The sequence below is a fragment of the Zalophus californianus genome, chromosome X, assembly GCF_009762305.2.
Source record: "Zalophus californianus isolate mZalCal1 chromosome X, mZalCal1.pri.v2, whole genome shotgun sequence".
Taxonomy (NCBI): Eukaryota; Metazoa; Chordata; class Mammalia; order Carnivora; family Otariidae; genus Zalophus; species Zalophus californianus.
The window spans coordinates 101,636,317-101,659,664 of NC_045612.1; the positions used below are offsets into that span (position 1 = coordinate 101,636,317).

At 37.2% G+C, this 23,348-nt stretch overlaps 1 protein-coding gene across 2 annotated transcripts in view; it reads left to right on the forward strand.

The window, feature by feature from the left end:
- Positions 1-23,348, forward strand: part of DMD (dystrophin) — a 2,214,577-nt gene that overhangs the window by 1,036,692 nt on the left and 1,154,537 nt on the right. For both annotated transcript variants that reach the window (XM_027607979.2, XM_027607980.2), the window contains exon 42: positions 5,626-5,820. In XM_027607979.2, the coding sequence (XP_027463780.1) occupies positions 5,626-5,820 (195 nt within the window). The remainder of the gene's footprint in view (positions 1-5,625; positions 5,821-23,348) is intronic.

Sequence of the window (23,348 nt, forward strand, 5' to 3'; positions counted from 1 at the left end):
TTCCAGTTGCTTGCCATTTATGACCCATCAGAACCCATAATATCCTATAATCATATTTGGGATTTATGTGCTATTGGGTTATTATTTTAAAATAATCTGCACTATTGGGGCGCCTGGGTGGCTCAGATGGTTGAGCGTCTGCCTTTGGCCCAGGTCATGATCCCAGGGTTCTGGGATCGAGCCCCGCATCAGGCTCCCTGCTCTGCAGGAAGCCTGCTTCTCCCTCTCCTCCCCACTTGTGCTCTCTCTATCTCTCTCTCTCTCTCTCTGTCTCTCTCTCTCTCTCTCAAATAAATAAATAAATAAAATCTAAAATAACCTGTACTATTTAAGAATGCCCTTTTGAGGAAAGATAATCAGATATACATTAACAGATTTTCATATCATGGGTCACTTTAATCATTAATAAACTTGTTTTCTTTTAAAGATTTAGCCCACCTTTGTCTTTATTAACTTTAATGGAGTAAACAAAAAAATGGGTACATTATTGTATTATGATTTTTTTGTCCAGATGCCAGTTATTTTTTTTTTTGAGCTAGACTTTGTGTTGACATATTTTCTATATACCATATTTATATTAGATAGATAGGTATTTTCAAGGACTGTATCATAATAATATGGGATGTAGTGCATTTTTCCTTTTTTCTTTTTGAGTTTCTTTGACCTCATAACTCATAAGTGGTCCAATAACCACAATCCATTTGAAACTTATATTGAGGAGAGAGAAGTCCTTTAAATCATGGAGGAGAATATTTTGTTTTAAACACTTAGATATAATGCACCGTTGGTTTCAAAACAGGATTGCCTCTATCTTAAGCAGCTATGTGGTCCTTCAAGAAACAAATTTTAAGTAATAAAAAGAATGTGATAACTAAAGTTTCAGAGAAACCAAAGTTTTTATTAAAAACTTTATGAGTGATACCTATGCCTATGTACATAGCTGAAAATCTCAAAACTGTTTTCACTTCAGCCTTAGGCGTTACAAATCATAGTTTTATCCTATCATAATCCTTTTAAGCATGATTTGAGCTTTCCATTTTTTAATAAAAATAGGTACTTTGGGGCTTTCTTCCATATCTCTTGATTTTCATTTCCAGAAAATGAGGATAGCATAGTCTTTGGGGTATATATCGTTAGAAGTGAATATGAACAGAGAGAAATAAAATGAATTAGTATGGCTACAGCACTTCCTTGCTAATGATGCATGAATTTCTATAATGATATAAGATGGTAAAGAACATTAACAAAAGCAAGTTGATTTTCAAAAGGTTAGACAGGATTTGTATACATCAGAATTCAGAAGGATATGATTATTCAAGGCAGAGGTAATGAAATTCAGATGAAAAGGCAAAATCTGAATATGAGCGCACGGATTATGCATAAAGAGGAGAAAATAAACATAATACTTCCAATTATACTGATTTTTAAATAACTGTGTGAAATTTTTATTAAACCAAATGGAAAGTCATTCATTGGATATAGTTTATTTATTATAGAACTGCATGACTTTGTCAAAAGCAATAATATTTTTTAAGGAGTAGATAGTAAACAAGATCTCTAAATTTCTGGCTCTGTTGATTAAATTTTTAGTTGTTTCTTGTATATGAAACTTATGATACGTTTCTCTCTATTAAAATTTATTGGATCTATTACAACTTTATACTAAATGAGAATACTCAAAATATATGAGTAAATTTTCTATAAAATGAGTTGATAGTTTCCCAATGGTATCAAAGAATTATTCTGAAATTTTTGTATTTCTCATAAAAGTTCATGGGACCATTGCTTGGCTTTCTCTATTCAGGTGATTCGCTCCACTTAACTTCTCCTGTCTATGATGATGAGATGATAGGAGGAACTAAGTCCTCCAATAGATCAGTCTTCATTAAATATTTTCAATGTGTGGTTACTAACCTTTTTCAGTTTAATTTACAAAATACAGCTGAGTCAGTGTTCACAGATAATTGTAACTGGACGGCATTTTAGGAATTATAAGCATTCTAATTTACTTTTTTTTTTTTTTACAAATGAAAAAAATAGAAAGAAAATTACTTGTTTATCAGTAGTTTAGGATCGCAAAGATTACAATGTTTTTCTCATATCTTTTCTAAACTGATAGACTATGTCTTTATTTCTTTGATTGTTCTCATCAACCATAACAGTTTTAATATTTCTCAATATTCTGGATATTGTCTTCTTGCCATGTGTGAGCATGGAGTAAATCGGTTGTGCTATAGTTAGTCCACTTATTTTCATGAATTGACACCAGTTGCTCTAAGGCTTGTGTATAATAGTCTTGAAAATAATTGCAATGTACATGTTAATAGAGCATGGCCTATGTGCAGTACAGTGGCAAATGCTTCTTTGAAGAGCATTGCAATCAGGTCAGTGATGCCTTCATCATTTAAGAAAAGAAAAAGCAAAAAGGGTTTTTAGAACCAGATACAAAATTTCAATTATTTGAAAAATTCTGAGTTTAAATAGATGCCACCTAACATTCCCTTAAAGAGATTTCCATTGAAATATGGGTGGAAAAGGTTTTCTTATGATGTGATGATGAATATTTATTATGTGAAAGAGAAGACATGAATCAATATGTAATAAAATAATCTATGACAGACATTTAGTCAAGTAGTGGAAAGCTTAACAAATGAGAAGCCAGTGTGCTGCTTACTTTCTTAGAGTCCTGAGTGAGGACTGTAGCCAGTGCAAATCTTTTTATTTATTTTTTTTAAGATTTATTTATTTGAGAGGCAGGGCAGAGGGAAAGAATCTTTTAAGCAGACTCCACACTGAACGCAGAGCCCAACTCAGGGCTCAATCCCATGACCCATGAGATCATGACCAGAACAGAAATCAAGAGCTGGATGCTTTACTGATAGCCACCCAGGTGCCCTGCAGCCAATGCAAATCTTCTTTGTTGAGATATAGCACTCCAGTCTTCAGAGCTGTGTGGTTAGCATTAATTATTATTTAAATAAATCTAATTTTTTAAAAGAAAAATTTTATTTGAGTATAGTTGACACAATGTTACATTAGTGTCAATCATGCATTTTTATGTAAAATTCCGGTATGTACAACAAAATACCATTAACCACAAACACCAAAGAACTAGAAACTTGGGTTTTAAATTGTGTTTCAGGAAGTTAAGTCCAAGGCAATAGTTAAATGTGAGTTTATTTTTAATGTCTTTTTCCTCCATTGTAGTTAACTGTTCAATTAAGTCCCTTGCTATCTATAATCCATAATTATTATGTTTGGCAGTCATCAGTATGAAATTAAGATAGCTGTGAGCATCTCAAGTATAGGTAATGAAGATCAAGGAAACTACATGTCAAAAAAGAAAACAGAAAGAGAATGTAAAGAACTTAGAATTATTTACTTTTTAAGAGAAAATGATGAGGACAGACATTAAAACCTTTTGGAACTCACACTGATTTTTTTAAATGAAACTCAGATGTTTTTTAAATATTTTGAAGGTATGTCTTATTCTAAAAATAACCCCCTTGGTTAGACAAAAATACACATACACATATATACATGTGTATATACATATATGGGAGAGATAAACCGCTACTTGTCCTCTACCCAATTTTGTCCCTAATAACAAAACCCACTGTTCTATAAAAATTTAGAGGTATGAAATTTATATAATTAAAAAGAAAGAAAAATTCACCATTACTGAAACATGGTATAGGAACATTCTTGTTTCAGATAATGTAGAAGTATCTTTCCCCCAGGAGTTGAAGAAACTGATTCAAATAAGAAAAATAACTTATTAACTTGGAAATTTTTAAGAACAACAGTCACCAGTGTAGTAGAATACATGGAAGTCACAGTGAACTTGCTTGACTTGTGTTAACTCTACTAGGTAGTATGAAATTAATGTGCATTCAAATGTCTGCTGATTTATTTTTCTTTTAAATTGGTGGGAAGGTTCATTTGAAATGAAGAGATTGAGAATTTGAATTTAAAAATATGTGGTTAGGGACGCCTGGGTGGCTCAGTTGGTTAAGCGACTGCCTTCGGCTCAGGTCATGATCCTGGAGTTCCGGGATCGAGTCCCGCATCAGGCTCCCTGCTCGGCGTGGAGTGGGCTTCTCCCTCTGGCCCTCCCCCCTCTCATGTGCTCTCTCTCTCATTCTCTCTCTCAAATAAAATAAATAAAATCTTTAAAAAAAAATAAAAATAAAAAATAAAAATATGTGGTTAAATCTGTAGATTGTCCTCTTTAAACTCTAGCCCAAAATTCTAGTATTATTTGAAGTGTAAAATTAGAAGTACATGTAGATTATCATTCTATTCATCACGAAGGAATATGTACCATATATTTAGTCAAGATATACACACAACATCAAACTTTGTAAAAAGTATAATTATGCCATTTAAGCTAATTTGTGTAATTCTGTGAATTTGCAGTGTCATAAGTAAATGAGACATCTAGATTGCAATTATTTTTATATTATGTAAGAACTGAGTACAAGAATACTGGACCTGAGAAATTAATAGGAAAGCATAAATAGAGCAGCTTATAATTTCACTCATCTTTACATGGATTCAGTTTGAGATCCTAAACTCCATTTAATTACATTGTTGGAAAAATGGGGATAGTCTTGTCATAAAACTTGTGCAGTAATAAATGGCTATGTTAGCATGCTGATCATCAGAACTCCTCTAGAGACTGCCACTGAAACCCTCAGTTGACCCCATCAACAGGCAGATGGCAGTTGATCAATTCAAAACAAAGTTACTGGAAAACTAATTTCAATTACAAGAGTTTTGTTGCTTATAGTAGAGACAGAAGAGAGCAGAGGTCATCTATCTTTCTGAATTTGTGTCCCAAATAGCGTTTATTTCATGCTCTTACAGGAGTAAGGAAAGAGGCACTATTGGCCAAATCTAAAAGGACTCTAAGCTCCAAATGTCCATCACTTATAGTACTTGAATGGTAGGTAGGAAAGTGTAGATGTAGGAAGAGAGGCTAGTGCTTCCCTAGACCTTACGGCTTTCTGGAGTTTTTATTATAATGTGAATTCCACTCTCGGCTTTCTCATCTAGTACTTTCATTAGCAGCTTAACTTAACAGGAAACTAGCATTAAAGAGGAAAGCTGGTGTCTGGAATTTGGAGGAGAAGTGTGCTGAATTTAAAAGTATATACCAGCCAAAACCACTTTGTCCCTTTTGTACCTCAATCTAGTTTAGGGAAGAAAAGTATAGGAGAGGTTCCTTTCGTAGGAAAACCACAAATGTAGACTCCCCCACCATCCTACCCCATACCTAGTTTTCCAGGGAGCTTAGAATTACATTTTAAAAACCAGTTGTAAAAATCATCCTTTCTTAGAGTAAAACTATCCCTCTCGTGACCTTATGGCTCTTGGTCTTTCATTCTTACACTCATTGGTACTAATGTGTATGTATCTCTTATTTTTAAATGCAATGCTTCTAACACTTTTTGTGAAAAGAGGGTGTATAAATAATAACCTTTTTACTAGACTTATCACCATGCACTTTTTTATTCACTTCCAGCCCTCTGTCAGCTATAAACTGGAATTTATATAAACTCAGTAGAGATCTTTTCATTATCAGGAAGCTAAAGGAATTGTTCTTTTGTATGCCTATACCAGCACACTGTCCATGAAGAGTCGGTGATGGTGATGACTGAAGATATGCCTTTGGAAATTTCTTATGTGCCTTCTACTTACCTGACTGAGATCACTCATGTCTCACAAGCCCTATCAGAAGTGGAACAACTTCTTAATGCTCCCGAACTCTGTGCTAAAGATTTTGAAGATCTCTTTAAACAAGAGGAGTCGCTGAAGGTAAAAGCAAAGCACTTTTATTAGATTTTTACAAGATATTCATCTTGATCATTTGCAGTACCAGAACAATTGACTTAAATGTACACACTGAAGGTATTTTTACTTAGACGTGAAATTCCTAAAACACTTCACAGGATGGTTAGTTCTAGAAATCTGGGATCGAAAGAGAAACATAAACCAAAAGAGGTATTTTATAATATTTAATGTTGAGAGACTTTCTAAAATGAGGCAACAGACAAAAGTAATAGTTTCACATAGATTCAGGACAGAAAGGACTTATCAATCAAAAAGCATGCTTTGACAGAGTAACAGTATATGCACAATTAATACATTACTTTCCTTTCTTCTCCCAGAAAAGAGGGAATTAGATGAGATTTTAAATGGTATCTATTGCATACAATTTTAGCTTTATGTTTTCTACTTATAATATGCATATTCAACTTTGAATTAGTGCCATTATCAGTACTAGAATACATGGAATCTAATTGAATAGAAAGCAATGAAATATTTCTTTAAAATTACCAGGCAAAGGCTATCACCCAAATCCAGGGTTTTTCAAATCACCAACTGTGTTTCTCAATCCCACACTAAGACAAAACATGATGAGGAAATAGTCTTTGAATTCTAGAGGGAAGTGTCTGAAGATAGATGAATGTAGCATCAAGAAAATATACATAATAATGTGTCTCAAGATAACGTTTGTGATCGTACATTTTACACCCAAAATGAGAGTGTAGCCAGAGCTCAGTATTTTTCAGTGCAAATAGTGTGAGATTATAGACGGAAGAGAAGTTTGCTCTCAGCAGCACCTTATTAGCCAAAGTATTTTATACGCTAAATGATTTCTTGGGAGCTCATTCCATATCACACATTTGTCTGCATAAGTATACAGATAGATAAAGCTGTTTGTTTGTTTTGGAAATCAGAGCTGCAATATCTTGAGTGACTTAAATTTGCTATCTTACATTATATCAAGTAAGTTGTAAATTTACCTGCTAAAATAAAATAAGAAAGGCATGGATCTCTGGAGCTACTCCATCCATTTCAGTATGGTACTCTTTCTTATTCTTTTTGAAATAAAAGTCAGATTGCTGGTGGATGCAGTGAAGAAAAGAAACCCAATCAATTGATAAAGGAGACATGCCAGCGTTCTTGTCATTATTCACATTAACTAATTTCACATGACAGCAGTTTATAAGCTCATCATTGTCATTCAACATGTAAATCACTGCTAATGAGCTAATATTCATTTCATTCCATGTTCCCAGACATATGGGTCAGGAGAGCAGTGACCCTAAACTTATTAAGTTGCCAGTTGAATATCTTTGTCTTCATACCTCTTAACCTGGCATACTCAGAATGATGGGCCCCTGGCTACACTCAGCTAATCATTTGTTCTTTCAGATATGTTTAAGAGTATTATAGCTGATGCCAGTTGTGATCGTATTGATTACTGGGGTTTGTAAAAAGGTATCATTGCAGGTTTAATTTAACTGGATTATTGAATCCTCTAATGAGGATTTGCAGTTTTGGGCATAATTCCAGCTCACTACCAACAAATCTCTGGCAGCACGCAAATGGGCTTCCTACCTTTGTGGGCCCTTTGAAGGGGGATAGTTTTGATCTCAGTCTTTCCAATGAATATGTATTTCCTTCTAAAGACATTCATCATTGTCATTATCCAGTAGTAAAAATAGAAAAGTAGTGCATAAATTGTACAGCTGCTGGTTGGGAAGGTTTGAAATTAAACTGTGGTTGATTTTATTCCTGGCAGATTTGCATGAATCAAATTACAGAACTGTAGTAAGTATTGCTGTGGTTTAACATACATATTTCTTTAAAGTACAATACAGCACAAACAATGTGTAATAAGTTAAAATAATTACTTTCTGAACATAGTATAGCTAATATAGCACATATAATTTCCGTAGATTTATTGAATTGGAAAGCTACCTAATCATTTTGAGAAGAATAAAGCAGAAAAACACCTATTTACATATGGAAATCTACATCTAATAGCTAATACATTAGCTAAGGCAAAACTAACAGTGAATGAGGAACATACAAATAAGTAATATTTATTCTTATGTTAAAAACCAGTATTAGCATTGTGAATCAATTGATTGTGTTTGTTTATATGTAAAAAGTTACAATAGCCATTGCACAAATGACAGTACAATAGTTTTGAAAGAATTTAAATTTTTGACAGTTTCAATCATTATTTTTAAGAAAAAAGATGTCAGTTGTCTTAGAATTTGCTAAAATATAATTACTACATTAAATCATCAAATCTTGCTTTGAACTGTCCCATATGAAAGCATGAGCATAAAAGAGAGTAGAATGGTGATTGCCAGGGACTGGGGGCAGGGGGAAATGGGGAGTTGCTGTTCAGTGGGTATAAAGTGCAAAAACAATCAGTTCTAGAGATCTCCTGGACAACGTTGCACCTATAGGTAACAGTAATGTAGCGTATGCTTAAAAATTTGTTCAGAGGGTGCATATTGTTTTAAGTGTTCTTATGACAATAAAAATAATAATGAGGTATGAATATCGAACTTTTTAGGTTTCCAAAAGTTTTGCCCCTGAGAGGTTTAAATATTTGACCTCTTGTCATGAAAGCAGCGATAATTTATTTTAAGAGGCCCAATGGAAAGGATTTATCCTAATGCTGTCATATACCTGGTTTTACTGAAAGCTTCAGTTTTATTGGTGTCTGCAATATTCTTGGGGCCTCACCCATACCCCCTCCACATTCAGGGCTCCCTGCATTTTAACTGGCAGCTGCTGATTGCAAGTGCCTGGGACTCTGCCTAGGGCTCTCTCAACTCATAAGTGTCAGAGAGTTAAGGCTCTGCCTCCCCACATCTTCCAACAAACCTCAAACAATGACAGGTAGCTTTCTGTGGATAAAGGGCATTGCTCATCCACATCTTCAGCTGCAGTAACTCTGAGACATGTTCTGCACTTTGACCCGAAGTTCCCCAGCAGGACTGAGACCCCACTGTGCACAGTTGGAACTTTCCCAATAGTACTGTGGTAAACTGGCTTCCTTTCCTACCCCCTCCACTGCCTACTGGTGCTTCCTAGCATCAATCCCAAGTAAATCCTTTGCGTATACATTCTAGTCTTAGAATCTGCTTCTCAGGCATTCAACCTATGATAATTTTGAAAGAAATAATGGCATATGCACTACTTAGTCAGCACTTGATAGCAGAAATCTTGGCAAATACTCCTTTCAACTTGATGGGCAATTCCCCAGTAACTGTGCTACTTCTCCACTAAGGAGTTCCTTAGTTGCTCAGTTAGAACTTGGCCTTGAGAAAGGTGAATTTTTAGGACAAAAATAAGAGCATGTCTTAGAATAAGGATGACACCTAGGTTTTATCTTTCACCATAATGAGAAATCAGTTTCCTTTCAGTGGTCAGGAACTCTTATTTTTTAATATTTTATTTATTTATTTGACAGAGAGAGACACAGCAAAAAAGGGAACACAAGCAGGGGGAGTGGGAGAGGGAGAAGCAGGCTTCCCGCCGAGCGGGGAGCCCGATGCGGGGCTCGATCCCAGGACCCTGGGATCATGACCTGAGCCGAAGGCAGATGGTTAATGGCTGAGCCACCCGGGTGCCCCCATCAGGCAATCTTAATAACTTTTATTAAAATTTTTTATTGTTATGTTAATCACCATACATTACATCATTAGTTTTTGATGTAGTGTTCCATGATTCATTGTTTGTGCATAACACCCAGTGCTCCAAGCAGAACGTGCCCTCTTTAATGCTCATCACCAGGCTAACACATCCCCCACCCCCCTCCCCTCTAGAACCCTCAGTTTGTTTTTCAGAGTCCATCGTCTCTCATGGTTCCTCTCTCCCTCCGATTTACTCCCCTTCATTCTTCCCCTCCTGCTATCTTATTCTGCTTTTTTTGTTCTTAACATATATTGCATTATTTGTTTCAGAGGTACAGATCTGTGATTCAACAGTCTTGCACAATTCACAGCACACACCATAGCACATACCCTCCCCAATGTCTATCACCCAGCCACCCCATCCCTCCCAAACCCCCACCACTCCAGCAACCCTCAGTTTGTTTCCTGAGATTAAGAATTCCTCATATCAGTGAAGTCATATGATACATGGCTTTCTCTGATTGACTTATTTCACTCAGCATAACACCCTCCAGTTCCAGCCACGTCATTGCAAATGACAAGATCTCATTCCTTTTTATGGCTCCTTTAATATTCCATTGTGTATATATACCACCTCTTCTTTATCCATTCATCTGTCGATGGACATCTTCGTGATTTCCACAGATTGGCTATTGTGGACATTGCTGCTATAAACATTGGGGTGCACGTACCCCTTCGGATCCCTACATTTGTATCTTTGGGGTAAATACCCCAGTAGTGCAATTGCTGGATTGTAGGGTAGCTCTATTTTCAACTGTTTGAGGAACCTCCATACTGTTTTCCAGAGTGGCTGCACCAGCTTGCATTCCCACCCACAGTGTAGGAGGGTTCCCCTTTCTCCACATCCTCGCCAACATCTGTCATTTCCTGACTTGTTAATTTTAGCCATTCTGACTGGTGTGAGGTGGTATCTCAGTGACGTTTTGATTTGGATTTCCCTGATGCCGAGCGATGTGGAGCACTTTTCCATGTGTCTGTTGGCCATTTGGATGTCTTCTTTGGAAAAATGTCTGTTCATGTCTTCTGCCCATTTCTTGATTGGATTATTTGTTCTTTGGGTGTTGAGTTTGATAAGTTCTTTATAAATTTTGGATACTAGCCCTTTATCTGATATGTCATTTGCAAATACCTTCTCCCATTCTGTCGGTTGTCTTTTGGTTTTGTTGACTGTTTCTTTTGCTGTGCAAAAGCTTTTTATCTTGATGAAATCCCAATAGTTCATTTTTGCCCTTGCTTCCCTTGCCTTTGGCGATGTTTCCAGGAAGAAGTTGCTGCAGCTGAGGTCGAAGAGGTTGCTGCCTGTGTTCTCCTTTAGGATTTTGATGGACTCCTGTCTCACGTTTAGGTCTTTCAACCATTTGGAGTCTATTTTAGTGTGTGGTGTAAGGAAATGGTCCAGTTTCATTCTTCTGCATGTGGCTGTCCAATTTTCCCAACACCATTTGTTGAAGAGACAGTCTTTCTTCCATTGGACATTCTTTCCTGCTTTGTCAAAGATTAGTTGACCATAGAGTTTAGGGTCCATATCTGGGCTCTCTATTCTGTTCCATTGATCTATGTGTCGGTTTTTGTGCCAGTACCATACTGTCTTGATGATGACAGCTTTGTAATAGAGCTGGAAGTCCAGAATTGTGATGCCTCCAGCTTTGCTTTTCTTTTTCAAGATTCCTCTGGCTATTCGGGTTCTCTTCTGGTTCCATACAAATTTTAGGATTATTTGTTCCGTTTCTTTGAAAAAAGTGGATGGTGTTTTGATGGGGATTGCATTGAATGTGTAGATTGCTCTAGGTAGCATTGACATCTTCACAATGTTTGTTCTTACAATCCATGAGCATGGAAAGTTTTTCCATTTCTTTGTGTCTTCCTCAATTTCTTTCATGAGTATTTTATAGTTTTCTGAGTACAGATCCTTTGCCTCTTTGGTTAAATTTATTCCTAGGTATCTTATGGTTTTGGGTGCAATTGTAAATGGGATCGACTCCTTAATTTGTCTCTCTTCTCTCTTGTTGTTGGTGTATAGGAATGTCACTGATTTCTGTGCATTGATTTTATATCCTGCCACTTTACTGAATTCCTGTATGAGTTCTAGCAGTTTTGGGGTGAACGTTTTTGGGTTTTCCACATAAAGTATCATATCATCTGCAAAGAGTGAGAGTTTGACTTCCTTTTTGCCGATTTGGATGCATTTGATTTCTTTTTGTTGTCTGATTGCTGTGGCTAGGACTTCTCATACTATGTTGAATAGCGGTGGTGATAGTGGACATCCCTGCCACGTTCCTGACCTTAGGGGGAAAGCTCTCAGCTTTTCCTCATTGAGAATGATATTTGCTGTAGGTTTTTCATAGATGCCTTTTATGATATTGTGGTATGTACCCTCTGTCCCTATACTCGGAAGAGTTTTGATCAAGAAAGGATGCTGTACTTTGTCAAATGCTTTTTCTGCATCTATTGAGAGGATCATATGATTCTTGTTCTTTCTTTTGTTAATGTATTGTATCACGTTGATTGATGTGCAGATGTTGAACCAACCTTGCAGCCCAGGGATAAATCCCACTTGGTCATGGTGAAGAATCCTTTTAATGTACTGTTGGATCCTATTGGCTAGTATTTTGGTGAGAATTTTTGCATCCATGTTCATCAAGGATATTGGTCTATAAATTCCTTTTTGATGGGGTCTTTGTCTGACTTGGGGATCAAGGTAATGCTGGCCTCATAAAATGAGTTTGGAAGTTTTCCTTCCATTTCTGTTTTTTGGAACATTTTCAGGAGAATAGGTTTTAATTCTTCTTTAAAAGTTTGGTAGAATTCCCCTGGGAAGCCATCTTGCCCTGGGCTTTTGTTTGTTGGGAGATTTTTGATGACTGCTTCAATTTCCTTAGTGGTTATAGGTCTGTGCAGGTTTTCTATTTCTTCCTGGTTCAATTTTGGTAGTTGATACATCCCTAGGAATGCATCCATTTCTTCCAGGTTATCTAATTTGCTGGCATAGAGTTGCTCCTAATATGCTCTTATAATTGTTTGTATTTCTTGGGTGTTGGTTGTGATCTCTCCTCTTTCATTCATGATTTTGTTGATTCGGGTCATTTCTCTTTTCTTTTTAATAAGTCTGGCCAGGGGTTTATCAATCTTGTTAATTCTTTCAAATAACCAGCTCCTAGTTTCGGTGATCTGTTCTACTCTTCTTTTGGTTTCCGTTTCATTGATTTCTGCTCTGATCTTTATGATTTCTCCTCTCCTCCTGGGTTTAGGCTTTATTTGCTGTTTTTTCTCTAGCTCCTTTAGGTGTCGGGTTAGGTTGTGTATTTGAGACCTTTCTTGTTTCTTGAGAAAGGCTTGTATTGCTATATACTCTCCTCTTAGGAGTGCCTTTGCTGTATCCCAAAGATTTTGAACAGCTGTGTTTTCATTTTCATTGGTTTCCATGAATTTTTTTAATTCTTCTTTAATTTCCTGGTTGACCCATACATTCTTTAGTAGGATGCTCTTTAGCCTCCGTGTATTTGAGTTCTTTCTGACTTTCTTCTTGTGATTGAGTTCTAGTTTCAAAGCACTGTGGTCTGAAAATATGCAGGGAATAATCCCAATCTTTTGGTAGCAGTTGAGACCGATTTGTGACCTAGGATGTGATCTATTCTGGAGAATGTTCCATGGGCACTTGAGAAGAATGTGTATTCCGTTGCTTTGGGATGGAATGTTCTGAATATGTCTGTGAAGTCCTTTTGGTCCAGTGTTTCATTTAAAGTCTTTAGTTCCTTGTTGATCTTTTGCTTAGATGATCTGTCCATTTCAGTCAGGGGGGTGTTAAAGTCCCCCACTATTATTGTATTGTTGTCAATGTGTTTCTTCGCTTTTGTTATTAATTGCCTTATGTAATTGGCTGCTCCCATGTTAGGGGCATAGATATTTACAATTGTTACATCTTCTTGTTGGATAGATCCTTTAGGTAGGATATAGTGTCCTTCCTCATCTCTTATTACAGACTTTGTTTTAAAATCTCTTTGTCTGATGTAAGGATTGCCACCCCAGCTTTCTTTTGGTGTCCATTAGCATGGTAAATGGTTTTCCACCCCCTCACTTTCAATCTGGGGGTGTCTTTGGGTCTAAAATGAGTCTCTTGCAGACAGCATATTGATGGGTCTTGTTTTTTCATCCAATCTGATAGCCTATGTCTTTTGATTGGGGCATTGAGCCCATTCACATTCAGGGTAACTATTGAAAGATATGAATTTAGTGCCATTGTATTGCCTGTAAGGTGACTGTTAACTGTATATTGTCTGTGTTCCTTTCTGGTGTATGCTGCTTTTAGGCTCTCTCTTTGCTTAGAGGACCCCTTTCAATATTTCTTGGAGGGCTGGTTTCGTGTTTGCACATTCCTTTAGTTTTTGTTTGTCCTGGAATCTTTTTTTTTTTTTTTTTAAAGATTTTATTTATTTATTTGACAGAGAGAGACACAGTGAGAGAGGGAACACAAGCAGGGGGAGGGGGAGAGGGAGAAGCAGGCTTCCCGTGGAGCAGGGAGCCGGATGTGGGGCTCGATCCCAGGACTCTGGGATCATGACCTGAGCCGAAGGCAGACACTTAACGACTGAGCCACCCAGGCGCCCCTGTCCTGGAATCTTTTTTCTCTCCTTCAATTTTGAATGACAGCCTAGCTGGATATAGTATTCTTGGCTGCATATTTTTCTCGTTTAGTGCTCTGAAGATATCATGCCAGTCCTTTCTGGCCTGCCAGGTCTCTGTGGATAGGTCTGTTGCCACTATAATGTTTCTACCTTTATAGGTTACATATCGCTTCTCCTGAGCTGCTTTCAAGATTTTCTGTTTGTCTCTGAGACTCGTAAGTTTTACTATTAGATGTCGGGGTGTTGACCTATTTTTATTGATTTTGAGAGGGGTTCTCTGTGCCTCCTGGATTTTGATGCCTGTTTCTTTCCCTACATTAGGGAAGTTCTCTGCTATAATTTGCTCCAATATACCTTCTGCCCCTCTCTCTCTTTCTTCTTCTTCTGGGATCCCAATTCTAATGTTGTCTCATCTTATGGTATCGCTTATCTCTCGAATTCTGCCCTCGTGATCCAGTAGTTGTTTATCTCTCTTTTTCTCAGCTTGTTTATTTTCCATCATTTGGTCTCCTATATCACTAATTCTCTCCTGCGTCATTTATTCTAGCAGTTAGTGCCCCCATTTTTGATTGCACCTTATTAATAGCCTTTTTGATATCGATTTGGTTAGATTTTAGTTCTTTTTTTTCTCCAGGAAGGGTGTCTCTAATAACGTCCATGCTTTTTTCAAGCCCAGCTAGTATCTTTAAGATCATGATTCTGAACTCTAGGGTCCGACATCGTACTAATGTCCGTATTGAGTAGGTCCCTGGCAGATGGTACTACCTCTTGTTCTTTTTGCTGAGGTGATTTTTTTCGTCTTGTCATTTTTCCAGAGGAGAATAGATGAATGAGAGAACAAAATGCTAAGAGGTTAACAACGTCCCCAGAAAATATACTCTAAACAAATCAGAAAAGACCTGAAACCAGGGGAAAAGAAAGGGAAAGAAAGAAAAAAGAGAAAAAAAAAGAAAAAGATAAACATAAAGATAAAAACAAATAAAAACAGAACAAAACAAAACAAAAACAGAATATGATCAAATATGATCAAGCTAGTGCATAGATCAGTGCCACACACTAGATTTTGGGTGTATTTTGGTCTGTTAGAAGATAGTGCCTCCTAAAATTGTAAAGGAAGAAAGACTTATATATGTACAAAATAATGGTTGATACAATGAAGGGATGGAAGATGATTGTAAAGATGAAAATTATAGAAGATTTTATAAAAGGAATTGATAAGAATTTGTTTGAAAAAAGAAAGAAGATTTAAAAAAAAAAGGGAGAGAATGTGATCAGGCAGGAGACTAGAACAAAGCCATATACTAGAGATTTAGGGTATATTTTGATCTGTTAGAAGAAACTGTATCTCACAATTTTAAAGAGAGAACAACTTATATATATATGCCAAAAATAAGGGTAACTACTATGGAGGGATAGAATATGACTCTAAAAATGAAAAATAAAAATGTTTTTTTAAAAAGGGATTGATAAGATATTGGTTGAAAAGGGGAAAAAGAAAAATTAAAAAAAAATACAGTTAAAAAATTAAATTTGAAAAACTAATGAATCATGGTAAAAAAGCCATGAATTCTATGTGCACTATTCCCCTAGCACTGGAGTTCTGCCGTTCTCCTTGATCGGTAAACTTGGTCTTGGCTGGCTGTTCGTGGGGATCCCCTGGGGGAGGAGCCTGTTGCCGTGGTTCCCAAATGTCTTTGCCGGAGGCGGAATTGCCCCGCCCTTGTCAGTCCGGGCTAAGCAAGCTGCTCAGGTTTGCTCTCAGGAGCTTTTGTTCCCTGCAAGCTCTCGGTACAGCTTTGGAGGATGAGAGTGAAAATGGCGGCCTCTCAATCTCTGCCGGAGGAGCCAAGAACTCGGGGCCCCGCTCCTCAGTGCACCCCCAGAGAAAAGCAGTCACTCCCGTCTCCCCGGTCTCCGGCCGCACTCCGTGCTCACCCGGCCTGTGACCGAGCGTTTCTCTCTCTGGCACCCGACCCCGTGTGGAGTCTCCAAACTCAGCAGATCCCTGCGGTGCGCTCCCGCGCCGCTCCTCCCAGGGGAGTAAGGGGAGTCTCCCCGGATCTGCCGCTTGTTGGGTCCCTGCTGGAGGAGCAGTGGCCCGACTGGGCCGCGGATCACAGTTTACGGCAACCCCGAGCTGAGATCCCGCGCCTCGGCTCCGTCTCTGCAGCTGGCTTCCCCGCTCCGATACCTGGCAGCTCTGCCGCACTCAGGCACCCCCGGTCTTTCTGTGACCCTGAGGGTCCTGAGACCACACTGTCCCGCGAGGGTTCCACCCCCCGCTTAGGCACTGGAGCGACGTCCCTCAGCGGAGCCGACTTCTAAAAGTTCCGATTTTGTGCTCCGTGGCCCTATCACTTGCCAGAAGCGGCCGACGGAGGCCCCCTCCCCCGCCGTCTATCCTCCCGAATATCGCCTCAGATTCACTTCTCCGCACGTCCTACCGTCCAGTAAGTGGTCGCTTCTCTGTTCAGAGAGTTGTTGCTACTCTCCTCTTCGATCTCCTGTTGAGTTCGTAGGTGTTCAGAATGGTTTGATCCCTATTCAGCTGAATTCCTGAGACCAGGCCAAATCCAGGTCTCCTACTCCTCTGCCATCTTGCTCCGCCTCCCTCCAGACACTTTTAATAAGTTACCTATATTAACTAATTTAATCCTCACCACAACTCTGTGAAATATGTAAATTATTTTTCCACATTTTAAGATGAAGAAACTGAAGAACTATAAAGTAACTTGACAAAGTTGACACAACTAATATTGATGGAGCAAGGATTTGAAGCCAAGCAAAGTAGCTCCAGGATCTGAGCTATAAACCACTATACTAAACCACCTCTCACAAAGATTTTTCTAGAGCACTATGTTGAGCATAGCAAAGGTAACTTTGGGCAAAACACAGGAGAATACTGAGGTCTGTCATGCCCAGTTTATAGGAAAAATATTCTGGGTTCTAAATCTCAATGAATCTGTGAAAGTTTGAGAAGATTCCATAAAAGGAAGGAAGGACAGTATTAGGATAGAAGGAAGGTGGAAAGAGGGAACGAAAGGAAGAAAAGAAAGAAGTTGGACATGCGTCATTTTGATTGTCTCATCTAAACTGATGATTGTACAGATGCTGTGACTGAGGTAGATAAATTTTTTTTATATATTTTTGGAAGCAAGAGAGTGACAAGAAGTGTGGACATATGAACAAATCTCACAGATGTTGGCAGGACACTTGGGCCCAATGCAGAGTTTAGATAGGATCCAGAAGTAGAAGCAGCTGTTGTTCAACCTCAGCAGCACTGGAGAGAGCTTGCTGTGAGCTTAAAAAGCCAAAGACTATAAATCAAAGTCATTCAGTCTTCTTTGATTGGGTCAGCTTTTGTGTAGGGCCCTCAAGACCTCAAAGAAATTGTTAGGACAGGCTGCTTAGACGGGTGCCTGGGTGGCTCGCCCTCTGCTCTTACCCCTGCTTCCCCCTCTGCTCTTACCCCTACTCATGCGCTCTCTTTCTCTCTCTCTCTCTCAAATAAATAAATAAAATCCTTTTAAAAAAAGTACAGGTTGCAAATTTAACGAGTGAGGTTTTATTTATTCAAACATCAATTAAGCTCTTACTATGTACCTGGCTTCACTAAGTGCTTAAAAAACAGTGAGCAAAATCAATGGGCCCCTCCCTCATACAGTTTTCATTATAGCAGTGGGAGGCAGAATATAAGCAAAGAAACAAATAATCAGTATATTTAAATATGATAGTTAATATTAAAAAAGATATAAAAAAAAGAAAACACAGAGTTGGATAAGGGATATAAAACTACCAAAGGGGCAGGAGTAGGTGGAATGGCAAGACGTGGGATTGCAATTTTAAATAGGGTGGACATTAGAACAAAGATTTGAAAAGGCTAAGGGAGTCAGCCTGGCACTCAGCCTTATTGTCTGGACATAGCAAATAGTAAATGCTGAGGCCCACATGTTGGGAGTGTGCCTAACTTGATCAGTGAACAGCAGGAAGGCCAGTGTAGCTAGAGGAGAATAAGTCAGAGGAGGGTGGTAGGACATCAGATCAAAGAGGCTATGGGGGTCCAGATTGTGGAGGGCCTGGTGGGCCATTGTAAAGACTCCCTTTCACTCTGAGTGAGATAGGAGCTTTTGTAGGCTTTTGAGGAGATGGATGATATCATCTGATTTATATTTTAAAAGGATTACAGTGGTCGAGGGGCACCTGGATGGCTCAGTCGGTTGAGCATCCGGCTCTTGGTTTTGGCTCAAGTCATGATCTCAGGGTTTTGGGATTGAGCCCCGCATCAAGCTCTATGCTCAACGGGGAGTCTGCTTGAGATTTTCTCCCTCTCCCTCTCTTTGCCTCTGCCCCTCCTCACTCACCTCTTTCTAAAATAAATAAATAATCTTAAAAAAAAAAAGGATTACACTGAGTAATAGAGTAGAACTGTAGGGGATCAAGAGTAAAGGCAAGGAGGGCAGTTGGAGAAGAGGCACTGGTGGCCTGGGCAAGGGTGGTAAGGACAGATTTTCAGATTCTGGTAACGTTTTCCAAGTGGAGATAGCAGACTCATTTCTGTATCCACACAGAAACTTGAGCATGGATGTATGAAGACCTATTCTTAGCAGATTTGGGGCTCGGGAGAATGTAGGTGTCCTATGAATTTGGCAGAGGACTCCTTGAGGGATGTAAGATTTCTTCTCATTGATATTTACACTTTGTCCCCGGTGCCTTGAAGGAGGGGCAAAAGGACTGACGATGAGATCTTATCAGCCTGATCAAGATCTTTCTCCTTTGGAATCTATTTTATCACATTTAAGCACAAATTGAATAATGCCAGTCATTTGAGTGAGGACAAAGCTAATGTCACGAGCAAACTGGTTTTCTAGTCTGGTATTAGGGGAATCAAATATTAGAAAAAGATACCTCATGTACAAATCTGAACAAAATATTTGAAGGAAAATAAAAAAGTGTTTCTGCGCACCTTGTAGTACAGGGACATGCTAGAGAAAGGGTTAGATTTTTCCCCAATTTAATGATATTTGAACAAGAGGAATTCATACTTATTCTAAATTAAGTAATCATTGGAGTGTATAAAATGTCAAAGCAAAATTTGATTATCAATGCTTTTTGACTTCTACTTAAATTTAATGTATTGCCACATCTTTTGGACTACGTATAACATTATGAAGAATGTAATCATTTAGTGATTTCTCTGACGAAAATCACATTTTTCAGCTACCACATTTATTCAGTTATAAATATAATTCCTTTCTTCTACTGCTTTTATGATTGGGGATTTATTTGTTCAATTTGCTATTTATATTTGTGAATTACTTTACAAATATTAATCTTTTCACTGTGATTTAAATCCTACCTAAATCTACTTAATTTTTCATTCCTCTAATGATGAAGCGATTATAGATATTTACTGCATTGTAGCCATGCCCAGTTCATATTTATCTGTGTTTTGGTACAGTTTTCTTTTATATTTTATACATGTGTCTCTTTTATAGGAAATTATTCATTCTTTTTTCCCCCACAAGCATTTCATCAGGCCCAGCAGTTGTCCTACTTTGACTTCCTTGCTGCAAAGTACTCCCATCTTTGCTAAAATGTACTTTAAGAACCCACTCCTACTGCATTTCTCTCAGCAAGACTATTTTGATAATCCCCATCCTATACATTCTTGAAGTCAGAAACTTTCACATCAAAACGTACAATTCATGAGGCTGGTGGAAATTCTGAGGTTGCAAATAAGATGTGGGGATGTTTTCCTTCTATTTATGACTCATTCAGGTTGTACTTTGACCAGTTAAGATTGTCGTTTTTTGATCTATGATATATAATTACTGATTTGTTATTTACACAAGGACCATGCATCATCCTATGGAGGCTGTTTTGGCCAAAATATATAGTTGTGTTTATGAAGTGTTTTTCACATGTGGACCATAAACCGTGCAGAAAAAATCAAAAGGGCAACTTACCATAAAGCCACTAAAAATAACTTTAAAATTTTTCTTTAGAAGCTCAGAAAAATATAATTAATAAATACTTTAATGCCTTTTGATTGAACACTCTTCCCAATTTGATATGTCATTAATGTAGTGCCTGGTAGCTAGATGGGACATAAAGAGGGTAAGAATTAGATTTATATAGGGTGTTGCCTTCATCTGTCAGATAAAGACAAATTCCAGAGAGTGAAAATGAACTGTAGTTTGAGTCTTTGGTACGCCAGTTTCTCTTTTTCAATTTTAAGATAGATCTACTCCCCAGTGGCTGCTGTCACCACAGCTACGAACGGGTTTCTCTCATCTTTTTTTTCTTAGAAATGGAAGTTGTGTGCTCTTCTGTTAACCAAGTTACAAAGGGTCTCAGGGCGTTTTTGTTAGCTAAAACTGCTTAAAGCTATTATTTTCCCCTTCCCAAAATGTGGAAACAACAGTGCAGGGTTTTATAAATCTAAAAACACATACACATGCATTTAAGTGTATGTATACCCATTTAACTGCAGTGCTACATTGATTGAGATGGTGATACTGAGTCAGCACCAGCAAAAGATACAGTTTTCACCACTTAACAATGGTTTGCAAATGAGCCAGCTGCTCCTTCTGGCCTGTTCCCTGTGGTGACCACCAAAGATCATATGCACAACCACTAGGCAGAAAAAACGGTATTTTCTTGTTGTTCACCACTGTATCTATGACTCCTAGAACAGTACCAAGCACTTAATAGGTGCTCAATGTGCATCTGTTGAATGAATGAACAGTAGTCTTGTAAATCCTGATATGGATTCCATGATCAAAGAGGACAGAGCAAGGTTAATCTATCAGTACCAGGCCTGAAAAGAGAAACAAGATTAGCCTCTTGTACATTATATTTTTACACGTTGAGTTAAATCATCCAGACATAGATGAATTCTAACTATATATGCGTGTATACTATCATGGAGACATTTACTCTACCTAGGTTTGTACATACTGAATTTTAAGCCAATCATTTATGAAAATGTATGGCAGGAAATCCACAAATAATTGAAATATTAGAAATATTTTGCATTCACTGAGCTTGCATTATATGGTTATGACAGGCAGTAGGATACAGAGGTTGATAAAGCACTGGATTTGAACATAAAAGACATAAATTTGGATGCCAAATCTGACTCTGATTGTGTCCTTGAGCAAATCACATAAGTCTCAGTATTTATAACTTTGAAATTAGATTAAGGATAATAACTGTCCCAGCCTTTTCAGCAGTACGATTGTGAAGATAAAGTGAAAGCATGTGGGATTATATGGAAAAATTCTTGTAAAAATGTGTAATTATATAAGTGTCACAATTCGTAAAACCCATATTGCTTCATCAAATATCCAAAATCTCAAAAATTACTATAAATTAGGTTTTCATGTAAATAATCTTAAACAAATGATCTTTTAAAAAGTAGTATACCATATACAATTGCATATTTGTATGTAGAAAACTTTAAATAAAATGTTGACAACAGGATAAAATATACATAAAGTTATTTCCAGATTTGGAAACTAGCCTAAAGGTTAAAAAAAAGTTTAATGTCAAAGAGAATGCACATAGGTAAAAAAAACATTTGTTTTTGACAAAAACTTCTTTTAGAGAATCTTATTTACTCTCAATCATTTTCCTTTAGTATATTTCCAATGCAAAGTATTACTTATTTGGGGATAAAATTTTCATTCTTCTATTAATTTTAGGTGCTAAAGAAATAACGCACTGTTTTAGATTTCTCTTAAGGATGTGAAACATCGAGATCATTCCAATTTTCTATGTGCTGTGGCTTTTATCAAGAAGAGGATGCTGTTTTTTAGTTTGTTTTGTTGTTTTGTTTTCCAGTGAAATATGTTGAATTCATTTTTTCCCTACCCTTTTTCAGTAATTTAAAATCCATTGTTCAGATTTCAGAACTCTGACTTATTAACTACTTAAAAGCATTGAAGTTATAGTTCTAATTGAAGAATGTTTTAATCAGTAGTGTTTTTCTTTTTTCTTGGGGTTCTGAGATTTATTTTTGTTATTATATGTTTTGTTTTTCCCTTTGGCCATTTAGAAAAGCTAGTCTGTATTCATTTTCCTGCTTAAATTGGTAATCATAGCATGTTAATACTATAATAGCATTCAATTGAGCCTTATGAATTGACATTATGTAGATCAAAATGTTCAAATATTGGCAATTGTGTATAGTTCAGTCTAATTTAGTGACTTTTATCCAAGTCTGCTTATTTCTAAATCCTAATGCATACTGTCAAACATTTACAGAGAAAAAGCAAATACTTTGTATTGTAAATTACATATAATTAATGGATACCAGTTACTACCAATTTCCAAGTTTAATTTGCCAAACATTAGACAAAAGATTATAGAATGTTCTCATCCTTAGGGATCTCTGTGGGGCTTTCAAGAAGGTAAAGAAATGAAATAGAATGTTAGGGTCCTCCTTCTATATCATATTTTGTTTTGTTGTTCTTAAATTTAAGTGTTTAGGTTTAGCTCAGAACAATTATATGAAACAGTGGTTTTGCTTTTCTATCTCCCATCTAAAACACTGTGATGGAAAAGCATGTTCTCCTAACATCAACAGCCTTGATCATTTATCAGATGGGCAAAGTGTTACCAAATAGGTTTCCTATTTTTCCAAAATAGTGTATTGTCATTTTATTAATTTATACAGATTTAATTATATCTTACATAGCAGCTATCTATGCACTTGATTGATTACTCAAACTGGATTTTCAGTACTTTATCAAAATAATAAGATGTTCTTGGTGGCCCATGTATACAGGATAAAAGAGTATAAAGTGAATAGAGGAAAGAAAAACATCCTGCCCACATTTTGTAATCCTATTCCTCAGTGGTAATCATTTCTTTTAGATTTCCCTGGATTGCTGTATTGCCTTAGCATTTTTCTCCACAAAACCTACCTGCCCCTCCTCAGCTCAGTTACACAAGACATAAAAGCATGCCCTGGTTCTAAAAAAAAATGGAAATATAGAATGCCATATGTCTCATTTTGAAGAGAAATAGCATTTGCTCCTTTACAACTCTCCTTTGCTATGTTCAAGAGCCGATTTTTCTCTCAAGACTTTCAATAAAGTGATTTAGACAGTGTGCACGACTCAACACACAATGTACCTATCACAGAAAGACTTGTGAAATTGTTTCCAGTTTAGTTGGTGCTGATGGACTAGAATCGTTGTCTTTGAGGAAT